The 22327-nt window shown below is 48.1% G+C and overlaps 1 protein-coding gene across 1 annotated transcript in view; it reads left to right on the plus strand.

Annotated features, from left to right (window-relative positions):
- Positions 1–22327, plus strand: part of BCO1 (beta-carotene oxygenase 1) — a 51480-nt gene that overhangs the window by 24518 nt on the left and 4635 nt on the right. Inside the window, exons 5-9 of the mRNA XM_019011404.4 lie at positions 1670–1817; positions 4949–5172; positions 7206–7463; positions 16617–16722; positions 21278–21372. Of these exons, the coding sequence (XP_018866949.4) occupies positions 1670–1817; positions 4949–5172; positions 7206–7463; positions 16617–16722; positions 21278–21372 (831 nt within the window). The remainder of the gene's footprint in view (positions 1–1669; positions 1818–4948; positions 5173–7205; positions 7464–16616; positions 16723–21277; positions 21373–22327) is intronic.

Below are 22327 nucleotides of genomic sequence, written 5' to 3' on the forward strand. Positions count from 1 at the left end.
TCCTCAGCTTGTAGATGCATCCCTCCAGCCTCTGCCTCAGTCTTCACACTGCCTCTCCTTATGGGGCTATGTGTCCAAATGTTCTGCCTTTTTTTTTTTTTTTTTTTTGAGAAAGTGTCTTGCTCTGTCGCCCAGACTGGAGTGCAGTGGTGCGATCTCAGCTCAGTGCAACCTCCGCCTCCTGGGTTCAAGCGATTCTTCTGCCTCAGCCTCCTGAGTAGCTGGGACTACAGGCGCGTGCCACCACACTTTGCTAATTTTTTGTATTTTTGGTAAAGATTGGGTTTCACCGTGTTAGCCAGGCTGGTCTTGATCTCCTGACCTCATGATCGGCCCTCATGATTACAGGCGTGAGCCATTGCACCCAACCATGTTCTGCCTTTTATAGAGACACAAGTCATTGCATTAGGACCCACCCCACTGCAGTATGACCTCATCTTAACTTAATGACATCTATAAAGACCTTATTTCCAAGTAAGGTCACATTCTCAGGTACCCAGGGTGAGGACTTCAACCTATCTTTTTTGCAAGACACAATTCAACCCATAACTGTGTTCAAAATTCTTGGCACTGAGGGAGTTCACTGAGAATTTGAATGAATGACTGTTGAAATGCCTGTGATTCTCAGCAATCCTACCTTCTACTGACCTGAAGAGGGAGGCATTAGGCAAAAAGCTAGGGCACAAAAATCAGTGCCCAAGCACATACCTTTCCTGGGAAGAACCAAGTCAACATTTTGGTGGGAATCAGTAGACCCACTTTCAATTTTCTCCAGCTGGCTGTTCAAAAGTCCGATGTCTCTGCAATATGTTTTAACGATCTGTTAAAGAGATGAGGCTTTTCTTAGCTGTGAAATTATGTCCAGCTCCTTTTAGGCTAGACGGCATCGGTCCGACTGATGATGCTTTCCACAGGGCTACAGAGAGGAAATGCTGGAAGAGAAAGGAGTTATCTGACTCTGGGCTGGAGGTTGTGTTTTTTCTAGGGGAGGAAGGGCAGACGGTTGGTCTGCGGCCACTCCATCATTCTGCGGCTGTGGACTGCAGAGTGAGGGTCATTATTCAGCTCGTTGATCAAGCTTCACTTTGACCAAATGTTTTTGTAACCTCTCCATTCCCAGAATAATCCTCTAAGAGATGCCTAGAGATTTATGCTTCTGTGCAATGCAAAAGGGCAGAATTGAAGCCAGAATGACAGAACTGTGGCCAAGATTAGCTCGAAGGCTACCTCTCTGCCCAGGTCATTGCTCAGAGCTTTCTGCAGTGAGGAATCTTGTTTCCATGTTGAGGATTCCAGCAAGGTCAGGCAGCAGGATTGGAACGATAGCCACAGAAGCACACCAGCTCCCTAACTCCCCTGCAACCTATTAGCTGTCTGAGCCCCTCAAATCCCCATGTGAGGTTGTATCAGGTCACAAGAGTGAAAGTCTTCTTTAAAAGCAAATTCTGTATCGTTTTCAGATCAACAGAGTGCAAAAATATCCCTCATCTCTCTGAACCTAGAATCAGTCACGTTTTCACAGGACTTCAACCTTTCTCCTTTGAAAAACCAGGTGATGTCATATCTTGCAGGTTGATTATCGTAAATACTTTAAAAAACAGGAGGTGTCATATCTTGCAGGTTGATTATTGTAAATAATTTAAAAAACAGGATGTGTCATATCTTGCAGGTTGATTATCGTAAATACGTGGCGGTAAATCTGGCAACGTCACATCCCCATTATGATGAGGCTGGAAATGTTCTAAACATGGGCACGTCCATTGTGGAAAAGGGGAAGACAAAGTATGTGATTTTTAAGATCCCTGCCACAGTACCAGGTAGGCCACTCTGGGGAATTGAATAAAACACAAACAACCAAGTGTGGCTCCTTCTGAAGAGTTCTGTTTTTCGTTGATGACACAAGATCCAGTGTGGTACTTTCTCCCGTAGATTATTGAGGTGGACCATGAAGTCAGTACTTTCCTTTAGAAGAGAAGAGGAGTTGCTGGGATTCCTCTTGGAAGAAAGAAATCCCTTTACTATTCTAATTTCCTTTGATTTAGGCTCCAGTTTATTATTTTATTAATTTATCCACCCATCTACCATCCATCCATCCATCATCTATTTACCGTCCAACCATTCCTTCATCTACCATCCATCCATTCATGCATCTACTCACCGTCCATCTATCCACCATTCATTCAGCTACTCACTATCCATCCACCCACCTACCCACCATTCATCCACCTATCCATCACCCATCCACCATCCGTCCACCCATCCACCTATCCACCACTTATTTAGCCAGCCACCCACCATCCATCCACCTATCCACCATCCATCCATTCATCCATTCACCCACCTACCCATCCACCCACACACCATCCCTCCATCCATCCGTCTACCCACTATCCATCTACCGACCCATCCACCCATCCACCCACCATGAATCCATTCAACCATCTACCCACTCTCCCATCCATCCACCCATCCACCATCCATCCATTCATCCATCCACCCACCATCCATCCACCATCTATCTACCCACCCATCCTGAATCCATTTATCCATCTACCCATTCTCCCATCCATCAACCCATTCACTTACCCACCATCCATCCGTCCATTGAGCTTCCCACCCACCCATCCATCCATCATTCATCCATCCATCCACCCACCCATCCACCATCCATCCATTCATCCATCCACCCACACACCATCTACCCATCCATCCGTCCACCCACCATCCATCCACCATCCATCTACCTACCCATCCACCCACCCACCATGAATCCATTCATCCATCTACATGTTCTCCCATCCATCCACTCATCCACTTATCCACCATCCATCCGTTGAGCCACCCACCTGCCCATCCATCCATCATTCACCCATCTACCCACCATCTATACACCCACCATCCATCCATCTATCCATCTACCATCCATCCATCCACCCACCCAACATCCATCTACCATGTGCATCTACCACCCATCTATTCACTCACCATCCTTCCATCCACCATCTATCCATCCACCCACCATCCATCCATCTATCTACTATCCACCGATTCATGCATGCACCCACCCACCCACCTATGGATTCATGCTTCCATCGATTCAGCTTTTCAGTCTCCTGACAAACCTTTCTATGACAAGGTTATGCCACCTACTTTCATTCCTAGCCCCTGCAGCCAGGTTTCCAGGGCTGTTTAGGGAGCTCAGCCCTGCTGGGATCCACTCCAGATCCCTGCCCTCTTCTCCAGGCCTTCTGGACCTTCTCCATGTGGGGCTGGGATCTTGGAGCAAAGCCCAGGCTGACTGTGATTGCATGATCCTGAGGGGGAGGAGGCGGAGGCTATTAGCCCATGTTTGTCCAGGACCCTCCTGGGAACCACACCCAGGAGACTTAGGCCTGTGAGGACAGCTGACAGGACTCAGGAGACAGTGCAGAACTACAACGGTGCTTCCTCTGACCTTCTAGTTTTAAAAAAAACTAGTTTCTGCCTGTGATCCTTGCTGCTCCCCCATCCCCCACTGTCTTGTAGAGCGCCCTGAGCAAACTACCAGGCACTGCCTGGAGATGTGAGCCTTCGAGGTCAGAAGGTACACGGAGTGTACTTGCTAAATAGAACTCTCATTAATTAAGCCAGTAAACGGATATACGGGTCAAGCTCAGAATCCTAGAATGCCATACCTGGGGATTGTCTAGGCATTTGAGTTTGCCACCTTGTATTACAGAGGAGGACTGTGAGGCTCAGGGGATCAGATGACACACCCCAGTCACACAGCTCCCAGGAGCCACTGACATCCTGCAAGCAGAGATCCTCTGAGCACCTGCTCCATGCTGGCGGTGGCACTGCGACTCATGCCCCATCCTGCTCCTCCCAGGCCACAGTGCTTTTCGTTTTAGTTTGCATTGTGTTCCATTTGTTTTATAAAGACGATAACTATCCCACAACCCCACAGCATCCCTCCCACCAGCCAGCTGTTTACAGGGTGCACAGGTGGCCACAAGAGAGGTGGGGAGGTTTGCAGATAACTCATTATAAGCCAGCCGTAGGCCTGGGTGGGGAGGCCTTTTGACCAGCGAGTGACTCATGCTTGCAGAGGAATAAGAAAACTGACACGTATTGAGCACCTTCCATGTTTGGGTGCAGGGCGAGGCACATGGATGACTGCTTTATTTCATTCTGTTCTCTACCTTCACTGTATGAGAGTCGTAATCCCTGATAAAAGAGGAGGAAGGCGAAGGGGGCTGTGTTTTCTTGGCTTAACCCTATGACTCTGACCATACTGATAGCCCATTCCACTAAGCCTCAGTTTCCCATCTATAAAATGGCCATCCTACAGCCCCGCTTGACTATCTGCATTTATATAAAACCCCTAATCATGGCTGGGCGCAGTGGCTCACACCTGTAATCCCAGCACTTTGGGAGGCCGAGGCGGGCAGATCACCTGAGGTCAGGAGTTCGAGAACAGCTTGGCCAACAGGGCAAAACCCCATCTCTACTAAAAATGCAAAAATTAGCCAAGCGTAGTGGCGTGAGCCTATAGTACCAGCTATTCGGGAGGCTGAGGCAGGAGAATTGCTTGAACCTGGGAGGCGGAGATTGAAGTGGGCTGAGATCATGCCCCGGCATTCCAGTCTGGGCAGCAGAGGGAGATTCTATCTCAAACAAACCGGTGGAGGCAGGATTTAGCCCCCAGGCTATAGGTGAAGACCCCTTCCCTGGAGGGCTCCCTCTTGGTTCAGTGGTTTTCAGATTGTATATGGGGTGGGTGCTGAGTGGAAGGTCTCAGCCTGGCCCCCTGCAGCAGCTGCAGCAACCTCGTTGTCTGTCTACGCGTTGCTGTTTAATGTAAAGGTTTTTTTCAGCAATCAAGTCAGTTTGTAGGTGGCGGTGGTGTGGTCTTGGGGGGCCAGCCAGATCCGACACAATTCCTGAGGCTTGCTTTTTGTCTTGCTAGAGGGCAAGAAGCAGGGGAAGAGCCCCTGGAAGCACACAGAGGTGTTCTGCTCCATCCCGTCCCGCTCCCTGCTCTCCCCAAGCTACTACCACAGCTTTGGAGTCACCGAGAACTATGTCATCTTCCTTGAGCAGCCTTTCAGGTTGGATATTCTCAAGATGGCAACCGCATACATCCGGAGAATGAGCTGGGCCTCCTGCCTGGCTTTCCACAGGGAGGAGAAGGTGAGGTCTGGCTGGACTCTAGCCCAGTGGGTGCTGGCTGCCCATGGAGGGAGGCTGGTGTGCAGGAGGGTGAAGGTTAAGGCAAGGAAGTGGCATGGAAGAGGGAGGAGGCTACCAGAGGCATCTACCCACCTTCCAGCAAGTTCTGAAGCTGGATGGTCCTTCAGAATGGCCCCCAGGCCTTTGTACCCCCACGGTGATGAGTTATTGGATGAGGCTGTCCAGGCAAGGGGGTGCCACCTTGGGCAAACATGGAAGCCCTGGCAGTCCCCATATGCCCAGCAGCAAAAGGAGTGAGTCCTCAGTCCTGATGGAGAGCTGGGCTCCTCCCCACCTCCGCCCTGTTGACAAGACCCCTTAACCATGTCTGCTACCAGTGTGTAGCGCTGGGGTGGTAGCGGCCAGAGGTTTAGACATTGTAATGACAGTATGTTCCACCAGACGGTTCATTAGAAACCTCTCCTTCCATTCAGGTACACCTGAGTGCTCAAAGTATGTATGCACATATTGCATGCTTGTATATGCACATATGCATGTATATGTGTACATGTATATGTGCATGTATGTGCATATGTGTATGAATACATGTACGTGTGCATGGGTGTATGTATGTATTACTAGTGTTTATTTACTTGTTGGGTTTTTATTGTGGGGGGGTTGTTTTTGAGACAGAGTCTTGCTCTGTCACCCAGGCTGGAGTGCAGTGGTACAATCACAGCTCACTGCAGCCTCAACCTCCCAGGCTCAAGTGATCCTCCCAAGTAGCTGGAACCAGAGGCACATGTCTCTATGCCTGGCTAATTTTTTGTTGTTTTGTAGAGATTGGGGTCTTGCTATGTTGCCCAGGCTAGCCTCAAACTCTGGACTCAAGTGATCCTCCTCCCTTCCCCTCCCAAAGTACTGGGATTACATGTGTGAGCCATTGCACCTGGTTTTTTTTTTTTTTTTTTTTTTTTTGCGTTGTCACTTCACTTTTGTAAAATATCCAGTAGTTCTCAGTGTTACCTATTCAAAGAATATACAAGTATAGAAAGCCATGTATAAAATCCTCCCCAACTCACTTCCCCCCTCCTGCCTCCCGTCCACCCCCACATCTGAAGGGAGCCACCACTACCCACTGACACTGTGTTACTCCACCATCTCTGCCTTCACGTGCACTTTTAGTTTTTCTTTTTCTTTTTTTGTTTTTTGAGATAGAGTCTCACTCTGTCACCCAGGCTGGAGCGCAGTGGTGCGATATCAGTTCACTGTAACCTCCGCCTACGTATCAAGCTATTCTCCTCTCTCAGCCTCCTGAGTAGTTGGGATTATAGGCACACGCCACAATGCCTAGTGAATTTATTTATTTATTTATTTTTTGAGGCGGAGTTCCACTCTTGTCGCCTAGGCTGGAATGCAATGGCACATTCTTGGCTCACTGCACCCTCCACCTCCTGGGTTCAAGCGATTCTCCTGCCTCCACCTCCTGAGTAGTTGGGATTACAGGCATGTGCCACCATGCCTGGCTAATTTTTTGTATTTTTAGTAGAGATGGGGTTTTGCCATGTTGGCCAGGCTAGTCTTGAACTCCTGACCTCAAGTGATCCACCCGCCCGGCCTCCCAAAGTGCTGGGATTACAGCATGAGCCACTGCGCCCTGCCAAGGCTCCAGTCTTAGATGGAGCCTGGCACCTGGCAGATTCTCCCCAACTTGGTCATTGCCAGGGAGCTGGGATGTCAGCACAATGGAACAAGGGGACCGTGCACACTGGAGCGTCTCTCCAAACACTGTCCTCCTAGTGACTGCAAAGACTCTGGCAGCAAAGCATCCCTCCTCTCCATCTGAAAGATATACTCATGGAAATACAATAAACAGCTCTCATTTTGGGGGGCACTTTTGCCTGTCTGGTGTTGTGGAGGACACACAGAATGCAGAATGGGGACACACTCCTGAGCCTAGCTCCTGGCGGGGCTGGGTTTTTTTCAGCCCCCAGATGCCACAGTGCCAGGCTGAGAGAGGGTGAGCTGAGCCCTTGATGTGTGTCCTTTTTCAGACTTATATCCACATCATCGACCAAAGGACCAGGCATCCTGTGCAGACCAAGTTTTACACAGACGCCATGGTGGTCTTCCATCACGTCAACGCCTACGAAGAGGACGGCTGCATCGTGTTTGACGTCATTGCCTACGAGGACAACAGCCTCTACCAGCTCTTCTACCTGGCCAACCTGAACCAGGACTTCAAGGAGAACTCCAGGCTCACCTCGGTCCCCACCCTCAGGAGGTTTGCCGTGCCCCTCCACGTGGACAAGGTAATGGCTTCCAAGGAGGTCCCTTTTCTTTCTACAGAGATATCGGCCTAGGTGGGAAGTTACTTTGGCCCTTATTTGATTGACATTGAAATCCAAAATGAACTGTTCTTGAAAAAAAAAAAGTTTTCATTGTTTTTCCCAAAGTAGTACCGATTCATAATAAAAACTTTAGAAAATACAGGGAAGTAAAAAGGAGGAAAAAATCCCTATAAACGTACCACCGAAGATGATCACTGTGGATATATATGTTTGTCTCCCAGTCTCTCTCTCTGTGTCTCTGTGTGTGTGTGTGTGTGTGTGTGTGTATGAATCTTCATTTTAATCATATTGTACATAATTTTTTTTTTTTTTTGAGACGTAGTCTCGCTCTGTCACCCAGGCTGGAGTGCAGTGTTGCGATCTCTGCTCGCTGCAAGCTCCACCTCCCGGGCTCACGCCATTCTCCTGCCTCAGCCTCTGGAGTAGCTGGGACTACAGGTGCCCGCCACCATGCCCAGAGAATTTTTTGTATTTTTAGTAGAGACGGGGTTTCACCGTGTTAGCCAGGATGGCCTGGATCTCCCGACCTCGTGATCCACCCGCCTCAGCCTCCCAAAGTGCTGGGATTACAGGCGTGAGCCACCACACCTGGCTGTCGTACATAATTTTTAACAGCTTTATTGAGATGTAATTGACACAGCATACAATTTGCCCTTTTATTTATTTATTTTTAAAATTTTTTTTGAGACAGAGTCTTGCTCTGTCACCCAGGCTGGAGTGCAGTGCCATGATCTAAGCTCACTGCAACCTCTGCCTCCTGGATTCAAGCGGTTCTCCTGCCTCGGCCTCTCAAGTACCTGGGATTACAGGCGCCTGCCACCACGCCCAGCTAATTTTTGTATTTTTAGAAAAGACGGGGTTTCACCATGTTGCTCAGGCTGTTCTCGAACTCCTGACCTCAGGTGATCCACCCACCTTGGCCTCCCAAAGAGCTGAGATTACAGGCGTGAGCCACCATGCCTGGCCTAATTTGCCCATTTAGTGTTTGACAGCCTTTGGTATGTTTTCACAGTTGTGCATCCACCACCACGATAAATTTTAGAACATTTTCATCACCTCCAAAACACACCCCACACCCCTTAGCCATCACCTCCTAGTCCTTCCCTCCCTGCCCCAGGCAACCTGTCATCTGCTCTCTGTCTCTGCAGACTTGCCGTTTCTAGACGTCACGTATAAATGGAGTCTTACAATACATGATCTTTTGTGTCCGGCTCCTTTCACATAGCACAGTGTTGTCAAGGCTCATCTGTGTTGTAGTCCGTATAAGTGCTTCATTTCTTTTTGTTGTTGGTGGTGGTTTTTGCTTGTTTGTTTGTTTTGAGACAGTCTCGCTCTGCCGCCCAGGCTGGAGTGCAGTGGTGTAATCTCGGCTCATTGCAACCTCTGCCTCTGAGGTTCAAGCAATTCTTGTGCCTCAGCCTCCCGAGTAGCTGGGATTACAGGTGCCCATCACCATGCCTAAGTTTTTGTATTTTTAGTAGAGGTGAAGTTTCGCCATGTTGCCCAGGCCGGTCTCAAACTCCTGAACTCAGGCAATCTGCCCCCCCACGTCTCCCAAAGTGCTGGGGTTTCAGGTGTGAGCCACCGTGCCCGGCCAGTACTTCATTTCTTTTTATGGATGAATAGGTACATACTATCTTACAGACTGCTTTTCTTTTCTTTTCTTTTCTTTTTTTTTTTTTTTTTTGAGAAGGAGTCTCGCTCTGTCGCCCAGGCTGGAGTGTAGTGGCGCAGTCTCAGCTCACTACAAGCTCCGCCTCCCGGGTTCAAGCCATTCTCCTTCCTCAGCCTCCCAAGTAGCTGGGACTACAGGCACCTGCCACCACGCCTGGCTAATTTTTTTTTTGTATTTTTTAGTAGAGACAGGGTTTCACCGTGTTAGCCAGGATGGTCTCAACCTCCTGACCTCATGATCCGCCTGCCTTGGCCTCCCAAAGTGCTGGGATTACAGGCGTGAGCCACCGCGCCCGGCCCAGACTGCTTTTCTACCTATTTATGTATCGAAACATCTCTCCATGACATTAAATATTCTTTGAAACATCATTTTAAACATTTGCCTAATCGTTCATGGCAGGGATTCATCACCATTTGCTTACACAATTCTCTGATGTTGAAAGTTCCGTTCTTGCACTAAGAATGACCACCAGGCCAGACATTATCCCCAATTAGGGTGATGTGGCCCAGGCTCTGGGCTTGACTTACGGAGACTTACAAAGGCTTCTGGCTCCACAACCCACTGACTTCATGACTTAATTAATTTAAATGAAACCAAATTCAATTCAATTAAATGTTGATGGCTTACATTGACTAAGTGCACTTTATGTGCCAGGTACTTTGCTAAGCATTTTGTTTTTCTTACCTCACTTAATGATGAAAACAACCTGTGGGAAACGTCCCTGTAGAAGCCTCATTTTACAGATGAACAAACTGAGGCTCAGAGAAGTTAAGAAATGTGGGCAAGGTCACAGCCCAGAGTGGCAGAGCCAAGACCGGAACCTGCCCCAGTCTGTCTCTAAACCCCCATTTTTTTTTCTTTTTGTGGGGGATGGAGTCTTGCTCTGTCACCCAGGCTGGAGTGCAGTGGTTTAATCTCAGCTCACTGCAATCTCCGCCTCCTGGGTTCTAGTGATTCTCCTGTCTCAGTTTCCCAAGAAGCTGGGATTACAGGCACGTGCCAGCACACACAGCTAATTTTTTGTTTGTTTGTTTGTATTTTTAGTAGAGATGGGGTTTCACCATGTTGGCCAGGCTGGTCTTGAACTCCTGACCTCAAGTTATCCACCCACCTCGGCCTTCCAAAGTGCTGAGATTACAGGCATGAGCCACCGTGGCCGGCCCTAAACCCCTGTTTGTAACTACGAAGGAGTAGGAACTCTGCTATTCTCCCCAGTAGCCCTAACTCCTAGGAAAGAGCCTCAGATGGGCCACACTTGGCACTCTGCAGGCCTGGCAGACGGTCCTACAGTGTCCAGGGAGCCTTTTCACACCCTTACCCCCCCCCCCCGTTTCTCAGTGCAGGAATTCAGCCACCCTCCCAGCCAGCGGGCAGGGGAGCTGGCGTTTGAACTGAGGTTTGTCTGACTCCAGAGCTGGGGTCCTCTCCCATCTCTCCAGCATTTTCCCACCCATGGCCATTTGTGTATCTCTGTTTTTGTCATATTTTATATCACCTCTACTTAACATTTTAAAATCCTTTTTTTTTTTTAATTTCAGTCAATTCACTCTCTACTTAGCTCATTTGAAAGGAAACACATCACTACCCAGTAGAAAGCTGGCAATGCTTGCTGCACAGAGAAGACAAGCATGAGAATAAAATAGTGGAAATAAAGCAGAGGTCTTGAGCTCCAGCCAGAGGGCTGTGGCTTGCCAAGACCTGATCTGTCTGTGAAAAAGCAAAGTTTTAAAAGTATTAGGCATTAAAGACATCGTGGCACCGCACTGAGACTCTCCTTGACCTAGTCAGAACAAGTGGAAGAGAAAAAGGCGTTGATTTTCTCCTCCATGTGACTCAGGGCTATTGGCTGAACAGCCATGTCCCGTGAAATCAGCACATGAGCCCTGGGCCCCTGCACCCCTTGCTCCAGAAGCACCGCAGTGCAGCCCCTCAGACTTTCTCCTGGTTCCAGGAAGTACTGAGGAGTAATAAGGCACAAAGGTAGTAAGTCTCAAGGCTGACCTCAGCCTAGGGATAGTACACAGAGAGGAACGTAATCCCTCCCACTGCCACACCTTACAAGATTTTATAACCTTTTGTCATGCTCGAGAATGCTTTGCTGCCTTGGAACCAAGCTAAGAATGTTAGCTTGTGTATCTTTTTTTTTTTTTTTTTTTGACACAGAGTCTCGCTCTGTAGCCCAGGCTGGAGTGCGGTGGCGTGATCTCGGCACACTGCAAGCTCCGCCTCCCGGGTTCACGCCATTCTGCTGCCTCAGCCTCCCTAGTAGCTGGGACTACAGGCGCCCGCCACTACACCTGGCTTATTTTTTTGTATTTTTGGTAGAGACGGGGCTTCACTTTGTTAGCCAGGATGGTCTCGATCTTCTGACCTCGTGATCCGCCTGCCTCAGCCTTCCAAAGTGCTGGGATTACAGGCGTGAGCCACTGCGCCCAGCCCCCTAGCTTGTGTATCTTTAAAAGCCATCATGTGTTCAGGCACAGTGGCTCACGCCTGTAATCGCAACACTTTAGGAGGCCCAGGCAGGTGATCACCTGAGGTCAGGAGTTCAACACCAGCCTGGCCAACAAGGTGAAACCCTGTCTCTGCTAAAAATGTAAAAACTAGCCTGGCGTGGTGGCCCCTGCCTGTAATCTTAGCTGCTCGGGAGGCTGAGGCAGGAGAATTGCTTGAACCCAGGAGGTGGAGGCTGCAGTGAGCTGAGATCCCGCCACTGCACTCCAGCCTGATCCCGCCACTGCACTCCAGCATGGGCAACAGAGTGAGACTCCATCTCAAAAAAAAAAAAGAAAGCTGTCATATGAACCATCTGCTGCTTTGAAACTAGCAAAGGAAAGCAAGCCCTGGGATGGGTAGCTCCAGCCACGCTTTTTAATTGCTACTTGTTGTCCCTTAAATATGTCTTCTTACTGCGCTTTCAATGGCTCCGCCTGCAGAGTGAAGTCAGAAAGTCAGGCAGGTAGACAGAGCCTTACGTGCCCTGATCCAGCAGCTTCGGCTCCACCCCATCCAGAGGTTTACTGGAGAAGCGACTTCAGGAAGATGCTGCCCTTACTCAGATGCCCTCTGGGCCTGAGGCCTTTGCAGGACATTGCTTTCCCCTCTGTCTGAAACCCTGTCCTCCTGGGCTGACACTCCTGCTCCCCCTGGCTGGCTGCATGTTGGGATCCCCTGGAGAGCCCTGAGACCCCCATGTCCAGGCCTTGGCTTCCGCCCAGACCGGGGAAGCCCAGGCCCGGGTGTGGTCTCAGAAACCCCCGGTGATTCTGCCATGCAGCCGTGGCAGAGAACCTCCAAGGTCAGGGATCAGCAGCATGACCCAGCAGCTGAGTCCGTATCCTCTAATGGCGCCTTGTAACTCTTTGTCAACATTTATCTCAAGTGTAAGTAACTTGTTCATTTCCCTCTTCCTGTTCAAGCCTAAGTTCTGGGAGGACAGGGACTCTGTCTCATCAGCAGTTCATCCGCTGCACTCAGAGGGTGCTCTTAAATATTTGAAATGAATGAATGAATGATGAATACATGAAAAATGGGAAGCAAGTTCTCTAAAAGGGCGCAGCATCTTCCTTTAGCCTTTGGAACCCGTCCCAAGTGAAAAGTGCTTCCCACATAGAACAGGCAATAGCAAATTCTATTTAAAAGGCCAGGAGGTCCTGAATGTCCCAGATTCTCTTGGTTTGGGACCAGCTGGGGTCAAAGGAAGGCAGGGCTGGCAGGGCCTCTGGGCACCGTGGGCCTGTTTACGCAGGGCGGTGTGGGGGTGCCTGAGGCAGGGCTTAGCAGTGGCGGGGAGTGGCTGGGAGGGGTGTGGGCAGGGGCGGGTCATCTGGACCTTGGCCCTGCCCTGGTCCTGCAGGGCGCTGTGTGAGGCCCGAGGTTCGTGTGCACCCACGCCTAAGGGGCATTCACAGGAGGAAGCACTGTGGACCTGGAAGGGATGGCTTTGATGACTGGATCAGTGGGTTTGGTTTCTGTCTCCAAATGCACAAATGCAGACACTCCAATAAGAGAAGCACCATTCATGAAGGACCCGCTAGGTGCCAGGCTCTGTGTTCAATGCCTTTTCTGCTCTTAGACCCCGGCAAGAGGGGCCCCTGCTCTGGGTTTGGCACTTTGGAGGACTGTGGTCCAGCCTTTCTTTCTCTAGCAGGACCCGTACTCCACAGGGTGAGTTCACAGGGCCAAGGCATTCTGACTACCCAGAGGGGTGCTTCCACCCCCACCCCAACCATGTGCTGGACACCTGGGATCCCAGAAGCTCCTGAAGGGCCCAGCCTTGCTTTCAATACCCGTCTTCCTAAGGGCAGACTGCCACTCTGCTGTTCCTGCCACAGGCCCATGAGGTGGCCAGGGGTGGCTGTTGCCTTGGTTGTGCTGGCTAGGGCATCCACGCAGTGAGGGATGGAGCCTGGGATGAGGCAGGAAGGAGCCAAGGGCTAGAGACTGCCTTATTCCAGCTCAGAACTCTAAGGAGTCCTGGGTTCTCAATTCACAGTCATCCTTTCAGACCAGCACAGTGCATTGCTGGAACATTCTGTCTGTCCAACACAGTAGCTACTAACCACGAGTTGTTATTGTACACTTGAAATGTGGCTGGTGCAGCTAAGGAATTGAATTTTTAATTTTACTTAAGCTTATTTTAAAATTAAATTTAAGGCCAGGCATGGTGGCTCACGCGTGTAAACCCAGCACTTTGGGAGGCCAAGCCAGGCAGATCACTTGAGGTCAGGAGTTCAAGACCAGCTTGGCCAACATGATGAAACCCCATCTCTACTAAAAATACAAAACTTATCCAGGCATGGTGGCTCATGCCTGTAACCTCAGCTACTCAGGAAGCTGAGGCAGGGGAATTGCTTGAACCCGGGAGGCGGAGGTTGCAGTGAGCTGAGATCATGCCACCGTATTCCACCTGGATGACAGAGTGAGACTCAGTCTCAAAAAAAAAAAAAAAAAAAAAGTAAAATAAAATAAAATTAAATTTAAATCGCAACATATGGCTAGCAATTGCCGTTTGGGACAGCCAGTTCCATGCCATCATGAAGGGCTGTGTGTCAAGGCAGGGAGAGAGATGGTGTTGGACTTAATTTGCTTGGTGTATTTAGACATAAGGTTGGTGGGACTCCACTTGTACTCTCCTCCTGGCTCCTGTGAATTTTAGGGGCTGTTAAGTGCTTTACTAATCTTCATCACAATGTTCTAAGTTATTTATGATCCCCCACGTCTACAGATGAGAAAGTAACTTGCCCAACTTTTTAGAATCATCCCCAGGATTTGAGATGGAACTGGAATGTACGCCTGTCTGCCTGCACGATGTGTGTGGCCCTGGACCAGCCTATTTTTCTCAACCATTATTTAATTTAATCCTAACGTAATGCTCAGATGCAGGTGGAAACCACCTCACTTATACCTAGCACCACACTAAAAGTTATGAATCACCACCCCGATTTTACACAGTGGAGGAAACTAGCTCTGAGGAAAAGAGGTCTGCTCAAATCTGCACGGAAAACCACAGCATTGAATTTCATATGGCAGGCAGCATTCTAGGGGATGACAGTGATGACTACTTCTCTTGAGAGTTCCCTTAAGTGTCAGGATTTCAATGTAAGCTTGCAAGATGGTGCTGAATTCTGGCTGGAAAGCGATGTCTTCCTAAAACTGAGCATGCTGGCCACCGAAAGCAGCCGAGTCATGTTTGTTATTGCTGTGTGTGGAAAAATTCACAGTTTATTCCTCAACCAGTCCGACCAGTTTGGGGCTGGAGTTATAAGATGTCTGTGCAGACCAACTCCCTAAGAATCAAGGCTGGAATGTGCCCAGAGGTCTGTTGCTGTCACATGCTTAGCAAGGTACCAGGAAGGGCCTCCCACCAGCTTGCAGAGCCATGGAGGTGGAGGCATTGAAAGTTTCTGTTTATTTTATTTTATTTTTTTTGAGACGGAGTCTCGCTCTGTCGCCCAGGCTGGAGTGCAGTGACGCGATCTCGGCTCATTGCAACCTCCGCCTCCCAGGTTCAAGCGATTCTCCTGCCTCAGTCTCCTGAGCAGCTGGGACTACAGGCATGTGCTACCACGCCGGGCTAATTTTTACATTTTGAGTAGAGATGGGGTTTCACCATGTTAGCCAGGCTGGTCTCGAACTCCTGACCTCAGATGATCCACCCACCTCGGCCTCCCAAAGTGCTGGGATTACAGGCATGAGCCCCCGCGCTCAGCTAAATGTTTCTAAGAAGCCACCGATGTGCCCGGTGCTGGGCTCCTTTGTCTCTGCATTTCCTCTCATTTGATTCTTACAGCCACCGTGCAAAACAAGTCTTGCCCTTTGACAGCCCAAAGAAAAGCTTACTGAGTTGTGCATTCACTCATTAATTCAGCGATTACTTCCTGGGCACTAGGTGCCAGGCACTGAGCAAAATCTGGTCCCTGGCTTCATGCGGCAGACAAGCTAAAAGAAGGAAAAGAGCTTCATAAAGGAGATAATTACAGCTCAGGGCCAGTGCCTTGGAGACACTGCAGATTCCAATGGAGTTGTTAGGGAAGGGGTGTTTCTTCTGAGACCTCAGGGTTTGGGGAAGAACCAGCCTCAGGGCCTTTGCACTGCCTTCACCCTCTACCAGCAATGCTCTTGCTTCTGGGCCAAAGAATCAATGCAAAGGCCCCAGGCACAGGGTCTGCTTCTCTCTATGTGACTTTGGACCAGTCCCTTTCCTTCTCTAGGCCTCAGTTACTTCTTCTACAAATCGAGACTGAATTAAACAAATTTCTGAGGACCCTTGCGGTTCAGCTGCTAAGTTGCAGTAAACTTTTCATGCTCTCCAACAAAAATGCTGCTATCCCTAAAATAGGTTGGTTTTAATTATAAAAGCCATTTTGAGCCAGGTGTACTGGCTCATGCTTGTAATCCCAGCACTTTGGGAGGTCAAGAGAGGAGGATCACTTGAGCCCAGGAGTTCGAGACCAAGCTGGGCAACATAGTGAGACCCTGTCTCTACAAAAAATACAAAAATTAACCAAGGATGGTGACGCATGCCCGTAGTCCCCCAGCTACTCAGGAGGCTGAGGTAGAAGGATCACTTGAGCCTGGGAGTTAATGACTGATGCAGCTTTTTACAGGTGAATCATCTAGTACTTTAAAAGTGAGAACTTACTCTTAGAAGCACATTAATTTTCCCTGTGAGGGATAAGGCAGGCTCAGAGTAAGAGAAAAGAGTCCTGTCACCTACCAGGTATGTGACCTTGGAGGAGTCACCTTAAATGGCCAATCCTCATTTTTTAAACTGAGACTAAGAATAACAACAGGAAACGAGCTGCTTCCTATGATTAATGTGAGGCTAAGCCAAGATGACATGTATTCAAGCATTTTTAAAACTATATACACTAAAGCAAATGTTTGCTCTGGATTATACGTTTTTATTTTACTTTTTGAAAACTGAATTTTTTCAGAATGCAGAAGTGGGCTCAAATTTAATCAAAGTGGCATCTACAACAGCCACGGCCCTGAAGGAAGAAGATGGCCAAGTCTACTGCCAGCCGGAATTTCTTTATGAAGGTAAAATGCATCCTCTTGTCCTGAGTTTAGGAAAGGGGCAGATTTTCATGGGGACCCCAGAAGCCTCTTTACATAATAATTCCCTTCTGTGCATGGACAAGGGCCAAAAAGGAAAGGCTCTTGGGATGCCCTGATGAAAAGCATCTGGGGACATTTCTCTTTCCTCTATCTTCAAATGTTTCCTAGGAAGGCAATGGGTGAGGCCAGGCACAGTGGCTCACACCTGTAGTCTCAGCACTTTGGGAAGCTGAGGGAGGCAGATCACTTGAGGCCAGGAGTTCAAGACCAGCCTGAGCAACATGGCGAAACCCCATCTCTACTAAAAATACAAAAATTAGCAGGGTGTGGTGGCGCATGCCTGTGGTCCCAGCTACTCAGGAGGCTGAGGCATGAGAATCACTTGAGCCCAGGAGGTGGAGACTGCAGTGAGTTGAGATTGTGCTATTGTACTGCAGCCTGGGCAACAGAGCAAGACACTGTCTCAAAAAAATAAAAATAAAAATAGGAAGGCAGTGGGTGGTTGTTGGGCCAGATGACTTCTGCAAATGCTGTCCCTTACTGAACATGGGCTTATTGAACAGGCACAATACATTTCCATTTCTACCTCTCAACATCCACAATATCCTGCAAAAATAGATGTTATCGGCCCCATAATATAGCGAAGAACACTAGGCCTGGGAGACCTTGAGGTACACACAGAAAGCAGACCCTCTAGAACAGGAGTCGCACCCGTGGAGCAGGGCTCCTCAATCTGGGCACCATCGCCATCTGGGGCTGGGTCATTCTTTGCAGTGGGTGCTGTCCAGGGAATTGTAAGATGTTTAGCAACATCCCTGGCCTCTACCCACTGGAAGCCAGGAAGACCCCCATCCTGAATTGGAGCAGCCAAATATGTCTCCAGACATTGCCAGCATCTCATGGGAGCACCACTGCCATGATGGAGAACTTCTGCCCCAGAATATAAGCCCGTGAGGCGAGGATTGTGTTGCTGTGCTCACAGCGTATCAGCAGCGCATGACACAAAGGCTGGCATAGAGAGGTTTGTGTTCCATACGCCAAAGTGCAGAATGAATGGACTTGTCCAAGGAGACTCAGCTAGAGAGTGGCACGGTGTGCATTTCAACTGAGTGCATTGGCTGGGCACGGTGGCTCACGCCTGTAATCCCAGCACTTTGGGAGGCCAAGGTGGGCAGATCACTTGAGGCTAGGAGTTTGAGACCAGCCTGGCCAACATGGCGAAAACACATCTCTACCGAAAATACAAAAATTAGCCGTTGTGGTGGTGCACACCTGTAATCCATAATCCCAGCTACTCAGGAGGCTGAGGCAGGAGAATTGCTTGAACCCCGAAGGCAGAGCAGAGAGCTGAGATTGCGCCACTGCACTCCAGCCTGGGCAACAGAGACTTCGCCTCAAAACAAAAAACAAAAAACAAAAACAAAAAAACCTGAGAGCCTTGTTCCATCAGCTGCCCCATGCCAGGAGGTTTGGGCATCTGGAAGAGCACATAGACTTGAGGACTCTTTTAGGATGACCCTTGGATTTGACCTAAGAATCCACTTCTGTAAAAGGCATCCCATGCATCCCGTAACCGGTTCTGTGATGCAACTCATTCCCTTGGAGTCTTTAGAAATGAATCAATAGATGATGCCAGGTCTGAAGGCATCAACCCCCATCCCTGCTCACCCACCACATCCCTTTTTTTTTCCTGAGAAGACCACGCTTGTTTATTGTTGCAATATTGTCCACACTAAAAAGTGTAACAATAAAGAAACCACCCGTAATCGCTGCACCTGTGACAGCGCTTTGGGCTACCCATCCAATCCTCCCATCGTGCATGGATTGTGTGACATAGGCCGGGTCCCTTCCGGCGAGTTCTCAGACTCTCTCATTTCATCCCGGCAGTGTCATTCTTTTATTGTTGACATTAGATTTGTTCACGCACATCAAGGGCTTAGTGTGGGGTCTGGCCTATAGGGAGAGTCCAGCCATCGGCAGCGATATTAGAACAGTCCTAAGAAGCAGGCTCAGGCAATCTCAAAACTTGCCAAAAGGCAGGCAGCGGAGTCAGGTTCTGACCCCAGCCTTCTCTTATCCCAGAGCCCATTGCCTCTGCATTTGTACTTTTGCAAAATGCATTCCATATCATCTAGAATGTTCTGAAGCTGCCTCTTGCACTTAATGTGTGTAACCTGAGTATTTTCCCACATCCTGAAGATTCTTCAAGAACATGGCTGCTAAGGACCGGGCATGGTGGTTCACACCTATAATCCCAGCACTTTGGGAGGCCAAGCCTTAATTTCATGTAACTACTGGCCAGGCGCAATGGCAATTACAGGCATTACTCATGCCTGTAATCCCAGCACTTTGGGAAGCTGAGGCAGGTGGAGCATCTGAGGTCAAGAGTTTGAGACCAGCCTGGACAACATGGCAAAACCCCATCTCTATTTAAAAAAAAAAATACAAAAATTAGCCGGGGGTAGTGGTACACACCTGTAGTCCCAGCTACTTGGGAGGCTTAGGCAGGAGAATCGCTGGTCTGAGAGGGGCCCAGGAACATCTTGGAAGTCTCAGGCCTACTTTGAGGTCAAGGGCAGGCACCTTCTTCTTATTTAAGTATGGGAGTGTTCCCTCTGCCTCACCTTCATCTGGGCCTGTCCCTTGGAAGTTTCATGCTTTCTCATTTGTGGGATTGGACATCTGCTTCCCATCTCAATACTTCATTCCCCTTCCTGCCCCACTGAGCCTAATCAGCATTTATCCATGGATGTATCTCTGCTTCCTCTTTTCTTGGACATTATATCTTCACCAGCAGTTGGCGGCAACCACCTAGAATATTTCCTAAGAGTTGAACATCCATTTCAGTATTCAGACTTAGAAAATCAATTTGATGCAATAGGCATATATACATATATACACATTTATGGCCAAGCGCGGTGGCTCACACCTGTAATCCCAGCACTTTGGGAGGCTGAAGCGGGCGGATCACGAGGTCAGGAGATCGAGACCATACTGGCTAACGTGGTGAAACCCTGTCTCTACTGAAAATACAAAAAAAAAAAAAAAAAAAAAATTAGCCGGATGTGGTGGCATGCACCTGTAGTCCTAGCTACTTAGGAGGCTGAAGCAGGAGAATTGCTTGAACCTGGGAGGCGATGGTTGCAGTGAGTTGAGATTGCGCCACTGCACTCCAGCCCAGGCGACAGAGCGAGACTCCATCTCAAAACAACAACAAACAAACAAACTATATATATATATTTTTATGTATTTACATATATAAATATTTATATATTTATATATATACACACATTTACAGAGAAAAAATATTTTTGATTATGTAGAAATAATAAGCATGATGAAAATTTCACATAATGAGAAACTTAGATTCTATCATAGAAAATGTAAACTGTAAGGCAGTTAGAACCCCAGCAATGCTTCCAAATTTTTTCTCTTCATTTGTAACCTAGCAGAGATACAATAATTCTATAACCAGCATTTTACACTTAACCTTATGGTATGGACACTTACCCATGTTATTAAAATCATTTGTAAACGTTGTTTTTCCATAATGTTATTATAGAATTCACCAGATTTAATTAACTGTTCTCCATTGACACCCTTTTCCACAGCTTCCCATTCTGTTTTATTTTTTAGTTTTTATTTTAGAGATGGGGTTCTTGCCATGTTGAGCAGGTTGGTCTCAAACTCCTGGCCTCAAGCGATCCTCCCATCTCAGCTTCCCAAAGTGCTGGGATTACAGGCATGAGCCACCATGCCTAGCACAGCTTCCTATTTCTTTTCTTTTTGTTTTGTTTTCTTTTCTTTTCTTTCCTTTTCTTTTTTTTTTTTTTTTTTTTTTTTTTTTTTTTGAGACAGAGTCTCACTCTGTGGCCCAGGCTGGAGTGAAGTGGCACGATCTCGGCTCACTGCAACCTCTGCCTCCTGGCTTCAAGTGATTCTCCTGCCTCAGCCTCCTGAGTAGCTGGAATTACAGGCATGCGGCACCATGCCTGGCTAATTTTCTTTGTATTTTTAGTAGAGGGAGGGTTTTGCCATGTTGGCCAGGCTGGTCTCAAACTCCCGAACTCAAGTGATCTGCCCGCCTCGGCCTCCCAAAGTGCTGAGATTACAGGCATGAGCCACTGCGCCCAGCCAGCTTCCCATTTCTCATCACATATGTGCACATGCATGCACACATATATACACATCAGCACTTTTTTTGAAAAAAAGCTTTAAGAAATTGCAGTAGCCTCTGATTTTAATCATGCAATTCTCTTTGATTTCTATGTTGGATAATTAAAGATGTTTATACACTTAAAACCTAGGTCTGCGGTACCTTGCTCCTGGACTCTCTAATAGAGCTGGGGTAATTAAATTACCAGAGGCTCCCTCCCCTGCCTTTGACCACCTTTGATCCAATGCAGGCTCTAAATCAAGCTCAAGGATCTTGGTGTGGAAACGGATTCTGAGGAAAGGCTACCCAGTCTGACAGGAAGGGTGGATGCTCCCAGCCCCCAATGATGGGGGCTTCATCCACCTCCTCATTTCCTTGTAGGCTTAGAGCTTCCACGGGTCAATTATGCTCACAATGGAAAGCAATACCGATATGTCTTTGCTGCAGGAGTTCAGTGGAGTCCAATCCCAACCAAGGTACTGGTCTCTGTGTATTCACAAGCTTTTCCTACAGTGATTGTGTCTATATGCAAAGCTGAATTCTAAGGTTCTGAGACGTTGATTAGAAAAGAGGAGGTCAGAGGGAGTAAGCGTAGGATAAAATAAATTTGAAGTAAGGATGGACAGCTGGGAGAGTGAGTGGCACCTAATGGGCTAAGGTTCAGGTAAGAGGTTATGGCTGGAGTTTATTCACTGATTTCTTTATTCAATACATATTTAATGAGCACCAATTATGGGCTACAATGTGGTAGGCACTGAGGGTAAGGAAGTCAGCAGGGGGATTCCCAATCCCTGACCTAAGGAACTCACCCTCTCCAGCAGAGAGGGTGTAGCTGAAACTTAGAGGATTTATTTTGCTTCTTTTTTTTGTTTTGTTTTGTTTTTTCCTTTTTATTTAAAAAAAATACAGAAAGAGACAGAATCTCATTGTGTTGTCCATGCCTGTCTTGAACTCCTAGGTTGAGGGGATCCTCCTGCCTCAGCCACCAAAAGTGCTGGATTACAGCCGCGAGCCACCATGCCTGGCCCATTTTGCTTCTTAAGCTACCATTTGTCAAACACTTACTGTGTGCTGGCACTGTGCTAAGTGCTGTGCAGGTGTCACTTCTTCTTAATGTCTTCATTTTTCATAATAAAATGGAAAATCTTTTTTTAAAAATGCAAACAGAGCAGAAATGTACACAGCCAAAAATTAAGCCTCCACCCCTCCATACCCCAAGCCACTCTCCACTAATCCCAAACCCCAGAGGGAAATAGGCCTATTGGGAGATTAAGAGAGATTCAGGGAATTGCACCCTTAAAGCAACAAAGGGGTTGTATTGTACTTTAAATGTCTGCATTGAATATATTCATTTATTTAACTCATATAAAATTGCAGTGCAATTTCAAATACAAGATATGTTCGATATTTTTAGGCAGGGTGTGGTGGCTC

Source organism: Gorilla gorilla, chromosome 18 (genome assembly GCF_029281585.2).
Source record: "Gorilla gorilla gorilla isolate KB3781 chromosome 18, NHGRI_mGorGor1-v2.1_pri, whole genome shotgun sequence".
In the NCBI taxonomy this organism is placed as follows: Eukaryota; Metazoa; Chordata; class Mammalia; order Primates; family Hominidae; genus Gorilla; species Gorilla gorilla.